This window comes from Salarias fasciatus, chromosome 13 (assembly GCF_902148845.1).
Source record: "Salarias fasciatus chromosome 13, fSalaFa1.1, whole genome shotgun sequence".
Classification (NCBI taxonomy): Eukaryota; Metazoa; Chordata; class Actinopteri; order Blenniiformes; family Blenniidae; genus Salarias; species Salarias fasciatus.
Genome location: NC_043757.1, coordinates 2,150,819 through 2,160,796, shown reverse-complemented (window position 1 = coordinate 2,160,796; position 9,978 = coordinate 2,150,819). Strand labels below are relative to the sequence as shown.

The 9,978-nt window shown below is 44.7% G+C and overlaps 1 protein-coding gene across 1 annotated transcript; it reads right to left on the bottom strand.

The window, feature by feature from the left end:
- Window positions 1-1,729: 1,729 nt before the first annotated feature.
- LOC115399222 (high-affinity choline transporter 1-like) lies at window positions 1,730-6,227 on the bottom strand. Its single transcript, XM_030106503.1, has 7 exons — window positions 6,044-6,227; window positions 4,616-4,888; window positions 4,389-4,537; window positions 4,119-4,262; window positions 3,882-4,035; window positions 3,577-3,794; window positions 1,730-2,221 (listed from the first exon to the last, which is right to left on the bottom strand). The coding sequence occupies exons 1-7, from the start codon at window positions 6,225-6,227 to the stop codon at window positions 1,730-1,732; spliced, it is 1,614 nt and encodes a 537-aa protein (XP_029962363.1).
- Window positions 6,228-9,978: the final 3,751 nt, after the last annotated feature.

Sequence of the window (9,978 nt, the reverse complement as noted above, 5' to 3'; positions counted from 1 at the left end):
TGGATGCTGTGGGGCCGGACCTGAGTGACGCCCAGGCTCTGGGCTCGCTGCTGGGGATGCAGTCCATCCGGGTGTCCCAGGGGCTCCTGGAGAAGTGGAGGAGTGCACTGACGCCCAGAGACAGGAGCCTGCTGAGGAGGTACAGCCAAAGAGAACTCTCCCCGGATGCTGACGAACCCTTCCCCGAGGTCCTGCTGAGCCTGGAGCTGGGGGACCTGTCCGGCCCCCTCCTGAAGACCACACAGCCTGAGAGACTGTCTTTACACAGAGCAGACAAAAGGATTTTTTACAGGAACTGTGTGAAGAGCATCCACAAGGGTGGACTGAGCAACAGGCCCCCCACTGTGTGGTCACAGAGACTGGGACAGGCTGGACCTGGACCTGGCCCACAGTGGAGGATTTTATACAAGCCCCCCTTGAGAAAACGGACTGGAGACCTCCAGTGGAGGATTTTACACAGTGCCATCGCCTCCAATGCTTTTATCTCTGTCCTCAACCCTGCTGTTTTAAACACATGCCCCTTCTGCCATCAGAGGGAGACTGTTTACCACGTTTTTACTGAGTGCAAGAGGCTCGCAGGCTTCTTCACTCTTTTAACGGCGGTTTTTAGTCTTTTTAGTGTCGCTTTTACTGAGAGAACTTTTATCATGGGAGCTGGCTACAAACAAAAAGAAAAAAACAAGTAGCAGCTCCTAAATTTTATCTCAGGGGAAGCCAAGATGGCGATTTATGTCAGCAGGAGGAACAAGGTTGAGGGCAGAGAAGGACAGGACGTCAAGGAAGTGTGGCAGGTCAACGTCAGATCCAGACTCTGGCTCGAATACCGGTTTTTTAAACAAAACAATGATTTAAACGCTTTTAAAGAGGTCTGGTGTTTTAAGGACATTCTGTGCTGTATGGAAAACAACAAACTTCACTTTGCAAATTTTTTAATTTGAAAATATGAATGTTTTTTAAGTGTCTGACACACACTGTATCGCTGTAAACTGTGTAAATAAAAGTGTGGTTTAAAAATAAAAAAAAAAATCTCTCTCTCTCTCTCGCTCGCTCTCTCTCTCTCTCTCTCTCTCTCTCTCTCTCACACACACACACACACACACACACACACACACACACACACACACACATTTATACATACGCACCTACTGAACATTCCACTGTCACCAATTAAGTTGAACATGTTGGACTCTGGGAAGAATCCAGAGTCTTCACGTCACTCCAGGACTCAAACTGGAGATCTTCCCAGCCTGAGGCAGGAGGCCTGAGGACCACCTCACTGTGTCGGCTGTTACTGTCACTCTACTAATTACAATTACAAAAACTAAATACACTATAACCACTGAATTAAACTGTTTTACTTTTGTTGGAATTTTGAAACCATTACCGTGACTGAAATGATTGATAACTATTACTATAATACTTGTAAAATAAGTAAATCAGATACAGTTCAGTATACATCCTCAACCTGAAAGATATAAAGTGCCCAAGCAACTAGATGTTCACATTAGGTCATTTTTATTCATAATAATGCTTTACAAACAACCAAGTGGATACTTTGTTTAAAACAAGGAAGAGAGCCCAGCTGAATCCACACACTGTGTGCAGAAACATGTTTTAGCAGAACATGTCCATGTTGCAGAAGGAAGAACTTCATCAAACATTCACCAAGTTCCCCCTCCAGTGATGGCTAACATGGTTTTCTCACCATAGCTTTGATTGGTTTCTCTTTCTACTTGAGTTCTGTGGAGCCATCTACTGGTGTCAGTGGTTGTGGCGTCTGCTGGACTTTCACCTTCAACACGTCCCACTTCTCAGAGAGCACGTTCTTATTGAAGAGCACAGACGCCACGTAGGAAAACAGCACCGTGAAGACAATGGAGGTCAGCATGCAGATGGTTTTAACCGGAGAGTACTGGACATGCACGCCGTCCTCCAGAGTGCATCCTGGGAAATGGAGGACGGCTGGGAGCCCCAGTGCCGGGTCCCCGCTGAGCAGTCTCAGTAAGATTCCCACAAGGCAGCCGACGGCCGCCCCGTAGCCGTTGGAGACCTTGAAGAAGAGGACGCAGACCAGCTGGGGGAAGGTGATGGCGTACGCCACTTCAGCACCCAGGAACCAGAAGAGTATGATGCTGTTCTTCATGATGGTGAGAGTGGTACCGAGCAGGCCCACCAGCACCACCATGGCTCGGAGCACCCACAGAGTCTCCCTGTCTGATGCCTGAAGAGAAAAGCAGAGACGGGGAAGAAATTATTAAGCAAGAAATGACGAGAGCCTTCGTTTCATTTCAGTGTTTCCTTGTTACATCAGTTCTTTCTGTTTTCAATTCAATTTCAATCAATCAATTTATTTTTGTATAGCCCAGTATCACAACAACAGTTGCCTCACAGTTTTCATTTTCAAGCTCTCAATTCAATTCTTTCTGATGAGATACCTGAAATGAGGAAACAGCTCTACTAACAGTCTGTTTGAAACTCACTCTGCCAGAGGAGAGCAGATCAGCATCTGGATGATCACCTGATCAGAGGTGAAGAGATGGATCAAAGCCAAGTCAAATTTACGATGCTGCTGCTGAAGCTTGCCTGAACTGATGAACAATCTCACAATCCCTCTTCCCTTAGCTCATGAGTAACACCTCCTCCACCTGAACTAGGGTCTCCCACCACACCTGAAAAAGGTTTTCAGGTCTATGGAATCAGACCTCTGATGCTCAAAACCTTCAGACACGTGAGCTTCTTGTAATGGAGCCAAAAATATATCACTCGCTTTATCATGCAGAGATGTAACTTCCTTCAGGCCAGTTCGTCTGATTCTGCATTTGTTGGTTCTTTGGTTCCAGTGATCTCTGATTCCTCTGTTGGTAGTTCTCATGTCAGCTTTGTGTTTTCTTGCACTCCAGGTTTGGATTTTTGAACTTTGGTTTTATGAAGAATTATTTTTAAATCAATGCCAGTGATTTTACCACCTCGCCTTTCACCAGTGCTTTCAATAAACTCCAATCAGGTCAGTGATTTTCTGTTTTTTTGAGTTCTTCTTTCATCAATTCCTGACAACATGACCTGCAATGGAACCCTCGAAGTCTGTGTTCCCTCTCAAGTACCTCAGGTTTTCCTTTCTCAGGCTGAGAGGTGTCATTCCTGGATAACTGACACATTTAACAGAGACCACTAAACTAATTTGCAGCCCAGAGCTACTAATTTTAGGCAGTTCTGAAGACCAGTGACAGCCTGACAGCATCCAGGGCCTAAAGAATTCGTGAACGTATCTCAACAAATCCTGGATGTTTTATTTCACCTTGGGCACCTCCACCAGGGTTTCAGTTGAGGAAACTAAAAGATTTGAGTTTTCTGATTATAAAAACACAAGTTCAGGAGAATCTCAATATGGAAGACCACTCAGACCCCTCCTGCACTGGTGAACAGTGTGTCCAAACCGCTTTGAGTTCCATTGCATTGATGTCCACCAGCAAGTTCTTGGATTGACAATGTGACAATCATGATCTTTTTCCACAGCTGGATCCAATCTGACTGATTTCTCTGTCTTCCAACATCAGTTACACCCCGAATGTTTCCCACCTTTGGTCTCAGGACGCTCGTGTAGATGTTGGTGGTGAAAACCGAAGCAGCAGAAAGCAAAGCAGAGTCGGCTGAAGACATGGAGGCTGCAGCCACACATCCGATGCTGAGGATGGAGACGAAGGTCGGGGTGAGGTGCTGCAGGGCGATGGGCAGGACCAGAGCTGCTTCACCACGTTCGTATGGAGACGGAGAACCGTAGGAGGTCATGTTCCAGTCTGACGGACGGACACAGAGGAAGGAAAACACTCCTGTGATCTGAGCTCCGAGTGTAGGTTCATCTTTTTTAGCTCAGAGACTCTTACCGATGGAGGACACAGCAGCTCCAAGCAGTATCGGAGGTACCGACATCACAAAGAAGGAGAAAGCAGCAACAAAGCATGTGAGCTTGGCTGACGCTGAGGAGGAAGCTGACAGCGTTCTCTGGTGGAAGCACTGATATCCCAGACTGCCCAGTGTCTGCAGAGTAACAACAGTAAGTCAGTTGTGGCTGATTGAACGTGTCTGTTACAAGATCTGACAAATATTCTGAGTAATTCTACCAAGAACAAGAACTCATCGATCATCGTCCAGATCCTGCTCAGATCTGGTTTCCCAATCCAGGGAGTGTGTACGGTGTTGTTCATCAGCGTCTGGCTGATGTTCAGGCAGTGAGGACTCAGCATGACGAAGGGAACACAGATCATCTGCAGAAATAAAGAAAGACTCGTATTTAATCCTTGACAAGCAGCAGCACACGTTCCCTTCACTCGCAGTTTTGGAACAGCGTTTTTTCACAGGAATGTCTTATTTCTTCAGCGAATGAGACTCACGAGGCCAGCTAGCACAAGGACGAGCTGAATGATGTCTGTGTAGGCCACCGAGTAGAGGCCTCCCATCAGGGTGTAGGTGATGGCCACAGCAGCAGAGATCCAGATACAGACACTGAAGGGCAGATCCAGGACCACACTCATGGTTCCTCCTGTCGGACAACCAGAAACCCAGCATGAGCAGTTTCATTTTAGAGCAGTCAGTCACTTGGGGAATGGTGTAACCGTACCCAGACCAATGAGTGTTGCGGTCACCCAGATCACATCCAGAAGAACGGAAGCCAGGCTCAGTCCGGCTGCTGGTATTCTCCCGTACTTCTGGTGGAAAGGGTCCAGCATCGTCATGTAATTGCCTTGTCTCATTGGTTCGGCAAACAGCAGACCGCCCAGAATGAAAGACACACTGTAGGAGGCGATGATGATGATGGTCCAGGTCAGTCCCATGGACGGCGTGTACATCATCTCCACGGTGCCGAGAATGAAGCCCCCACCGACCCACGTGGCTTTGAGACGTGAACACAGCGGGAACAGGATGTCAGCGAACACAACAGACAGAAGCAGGTATGACTCGGGTGGAACAGCGGGTCGACCTTCAATCTGAAGTGTCTCTGAGCAAAGCGCTGAACCCTGCACCATGCAGATTATAGAGCATATTCTACAGAGAATCAGACAATAAACTGACCCACACAGCGCTGACAGCTCAGCTACTATTAATGCTAACTCTCCAATAAAACAGACATGTGGACATTAATGAAGAAATGGAAGTTTGTGACATGAACTGTACTGAAAGCTTCTCAGATCAGTGTGGAATGAGGATTCAGCCTATGGTTTTCAATCAGAGCTGAGGAAGACTGAGCTGACAGCTGAGAAATGAGTACATGACAGTCCTGGCTGCCTGGGGGTCATCGTGTTGTTACTGCACTGAGTTACACTGTCAGAGAGCTGTTAATCTTGACAGACATGTTGCTGATATGGGGCATTACCGACACTGTTAAAGCTGAAGAGACGTTCACGCTCTGCATCTCAACAATGTTGGTTTGCAAATTTAAAGCTACAAAAATGGAAAGAAATGCGATGGAATTGGTCTTCTCTTTTTAAAGATAGCTCAGTCGATAGATCGATCATTTATTTATTTAGTATTTCTGCAGTTTTCTCAATTTCAAATCACCAGTCTAAAGCTAGTTTAATCGGTAGGGATTTTTCAGATTCATCTGCAGGAAGAAAGCAACGATCTAAAGAAAATCAACCATCCTGAGATAATATTTGCCCTTATTTGAATTTATTCCCTCAGGTAAAGTAACTTGAAGCTGAAGCGTGTTTTCACACTTCTCATTCCAACAAGTGATTTATGACCACCTGCTGTCTGCCTCTATTGGGGTCACTTCATGGCCACCTGTGGTAAATTAAGTTAAGATAAGATAAGATAAGATAAGATAAGATAAGATAAGATAAGATAAGATAAGATAAGATAAGATAAGACAGTGTTCAAACTATTGTGTTCTCAGAGACTGAAAAAAGTTGTTCAGTAAAAAAATCTGACAAAAATGAAGGAAAGAAAGATTTTCTCGATTGCAGGAGGTGGCGTTAGGTTTCTCTGTCTGTGTGAGGAGGTGAAGATTTTTAAAAAGAAAAGAATCCAGAGTGAGTGCAGCCCTCACCTGTCATGGTGAAGATCCCCACCACCCAGCCGATGCCCCGGTTCCCCAGCAGAGCCATCTCCATCCCAGTGGCCGCGCTCTTCTTCTGCTCCCGTTTGGACTTGAAGGAGGCCCAGATGCCGGTCCCGAGGACCAGCAGGTAGAAGACCACCATCACGATCACACCGGGGACGTTCACAGCCATGACGGACCGGTTCCTGTCCTCTGATACTGACGCTGTCTGATGTCTGACTGACTGATGCCAGGGAAAGTTTTCCAGAAACACAGAACCTCCTCCCCTTCAGCAGGCAGCCTCTCGCCTGCAGTCACACCAGCTAATTGCTTTGTTTTGATGAACATTGAGCAACAGTATGTTTTATGAGGTGTTACGTCTTTCACGCATCAATTTACCAGTGCTTTCTGCAGGTGGATACAGTTACAGTTAGGTTTTTTAGCAGTGTTGGAAATAATGTAATTCTTCTTGATTGTAAGTGGCTGGTCATTTGAAGATATAAAATATAGAAATTATTATTTTGTACAACACTGAATGAACTGTTCACTCTCGTGTTAACAAAGCATCTTCTTCCACTAACATCTAGATTGTAGAGCATCTTCCTCCCATTAATATCGAGATTATAGAGCATTTTCCTCTTTGTTCTGTTGCCCTAAAATCCAGATTTTAGGGCATCTTCTCCCCACTAACTTGGGTCCAGTGAATAAAAGCACTTTCAGAGTAACTCTGCTCCTTGTCCGGGAGTAAACAAAACAATAATGGAATGTTCATTTTCAGGAAAAATAACCTGAAGACTCTGTTCACACTGTATCAGACTACACTGTAATCATGTTTGCTGGCTTCGCTGTGTGCTTTTTCCGAGAATCAGTATTTTCATTCCGAATGTATAAGTGAATTGTTAAATTTTATATATTCCCAGAATTGCTTCAGTCCCTGGCTGGTTGAACTCCTTTTGGACCAATTGTTTGTTTCTGTCCTGCAGAGAAAGTTACACTGGTTTCACTGAACCATCGGAGAGAGGTCGTTAAGCCTCGGTCCAAACCCCGTAAACTCAACAGGCAGCCGTGCAGTTCACCTCTCCAAGCATGGGCCAGTCCAGACGAGTTGGAGTGTGATGCCGTCGAGGCATGAGGCACCTGAGTTCATCTCAAATGGCGGGAGCTTTTGTAACATGTCAGGTGAGGAAGTTTCCTCTCTTCGGGGCAGTTATACCACAACTGTAAAAGGTGCTGCTGTTAAGTATTTAATAGCTGTGGTGTCAGATCACATTAAGCAGCTTGTGCTGAGCTGTGCTTCTGCTTGACTGAAGATTTAAGACCCTAGACAACCTAAACTGAACCTTCAGACACGGAGGGTGATGCTGAGTGATAGGCGATGTGGCATGAACACACCTGACTGGCTCTGGATGTTCCTGAGCTCTTCCTGTGTGGCATTCAGATAAACCTGAACAAATTATTACAAAGTCAGTGTCTAGTTCAGCCCCATTCACACAAATGTGAAAACGCATCATTTTATTCATTTATTTATTTTGTGTCAGAAAATGTTCACCTTTACACCGCAAAAAAATTCAAATGATTTTCGTCAACACTGGCATGGCAGAAACTTTGAAAATAATGTTTTCATGTGCTCTGTTAGTTGTTTTTATAACCACAGATTGGATAAATATGGAAAAACGAATTATTCCAAGAGGACTAATAAAATATTATTTGTTAGATTAGTTTTCATACCTACAGCTTTATAGTGCAAATAAACTGTCGATGTGTCAATTAAATATTGTAAAAATAAAGTTATACATTTTTATTTGCTTCTAATCCTGGGAGATTTGTCGGGACCTGTGACGTCACGGGAGAGGGCGGGGCCTGTCAGTGACGCCGGGGCGTGTGATTGGCTCTTGTCCCACTCGCGCTGTGATTGGACCGTTTCAAAACGGAGACCGCGACTGTTGTTGACGCTAACTCGGTTAGCAGCGCGGATGAACTTTCTGACTTTTTCATCTAATGAGTGAGATATTTCCGACAGGTAAGTTCGTCTGTCGCGTTTACTCACCGCTGAAATGTGAACATTAAGTCTTTTTTCTGTCAGTTCGGTGACACGTTAGTTTTAAAGCGGCTGATGGCTGGAAGCTGGTCTCCAGCTGGGCCTCGCCGTCAAGCTCCGGGGTTGTAAACATTGACTGGAGAATGTATAAAGTCGACATTACACCGTTAAGGATAAATAAGCACACACCAACCTATCCCAAGAGATGATTTCACTACGTTTTTGCACTGCAGTCATGAAGTCTCGCTAACGTGCTGAAGTTGGTTTCGGAGGTGGAGCCTTCAGCCGGGAGGGGTGGGAAGTGAATCCGGAGGGATTCAATGTAATCTGAGTATTTAGGAATCATGCCAGGCGTGAAAAGCAAGCCCGGACATGATTCAGTAAAGTTACACCTTTTTGATTGACACAGGAGGGATGAATTACCGTATCTCGGTTCTATTTACGAGCCTCCTGTATGTTCTGGGACGCCTCGCCGGCGATGGCCCGAATCATCTCTTGACATGTAGAACATATCCATAAACTAAAGCAATGAAAGAGATAATTAAATGCAAACGTGGGCACATAAGCGTCAATCCAGGACTAAAAACCAGTCCGAACAAGAGTCGGCACAGTGGGAATTTATGTGCACCAGGAAAGGAAACAGTTGGAGGGAGAGATCTCCGTATTGCCTTTTAATGGAACAAGAAAAAAACAACAACAACAACAAAAAGTTCATATGCATGGAAAAATAACTACATGAGTCCAGACCAGGGGTCTGCAGCCTGTGGCTTTTCAGTCCCTCTGCAGTGGCTCCATGGAGCTTTCACAACATGAAACATGAGTAAACATTAACCTGACACACCACAACACTATTCCAAATGATGAGTTACTCTTGGTCAAAAGGGAATAGAAAACGGTGCAAGTAAAATAGCTAAAACCACAAGGAACAGGGAACAATTATAGACGACTTAAAAAACCTGAAAGCTTTACAATTTTTAAAAGAAGAAAATTAAACATGGTTGGAGAAAAGGATGCAAAACTGCTGAAAAAGAGCTAAAATGGTTGAAACAGCTAACATTTCGAAATTGTCAGCAAAAAACCTTGAAAAGGGGAGCAAAACTGTTACAATCAGTTACAAATATAGCTTTAATGTAAAAATGTTCACTACTCTGAACTGTAGTTAAAATTTAAGAAGCGCATCATAAGATACAGTTTTTGTTTTTGCATCACAACTATACTTGAAACTTCATGAGCTGCATTAGCCTCATTTTTAAAATTAAATGTTCTTTATGGCTCCAGAACAACTTGACTTTGCTGAAAGTCTCTGAAATGGCTCTTTTGGTCATAAAGGTTGCAGAACCCTGGTCTGGATTTCTTGTTTACATGTAAATGAAGCTCCAAGTCACTGAAAATGTGTATTTCTGAAAACTCGGAAGGAAGTGGAAATTTGGGGAAAACTCTTCATGTTTGCACACAGACAAAGTTTAACTTTGCAGTTCCTGTCTTCAGCATCATGGTTACACTTTGACAGGACTGTGATTGGCTCGTCTGGCCTCGTGCCCTCGGTGGGGACTGGCAGTGCTCACAGCAGCTCTTCACACGTTTTTTATCGTTTTGTGTAAATGGAAAAATTGTATTCCTGACACTCTGAGGGAGAACATTGTTCTTGTCGCGCATCGACTGAGCATGTGCAGAAGAATAGCTTATAGAAGACCCAGTGCATGCTGGGTAGAACTATTAATCATGCAGGAAGAAACGACCAGAAACGACCCCAGAACTCCAGCATCTGCCCCGACTGCCTTTGCTGTCGTTTCAGTATCTCCTCCTAATCAGTGGTAACGTTCGTTTTGTGTGTTCCGGTGAACTTCTTTGACCTTTGGCCTTTCCCATCCTGTTTGACTCATCTCCTGACCTTTGCTGCAGGATC

What these genes read in the sequence shown, in the direction of transcription:
- LOC115399222 (XM_030106503.1), bottom strand. Translation starts at nt 6,227, where the DNA reads ATGGCTGTGAACGTCCCCGGTGTGATCGTGATGGTGGTCTTCTACCTG. An exon ending in CGCAACACTCATTGGTCTGG is followed by an intron (nt 4,538 to 4,615) that starts GTACGGTTACAC and finishes GTTGTCCGACAG; the next exon opens with GAGGAACCATGAGTGTGGTC. An exon ending in TCCTTGTGCTAGCTGGCCTC is followed by an intron (nt 4,263 to 4,388) that starts GTGAGTCTCATT and finishes TTATTTCTGCAG; the next exon opens with ATGATCTGTGTTCCCTTCGT.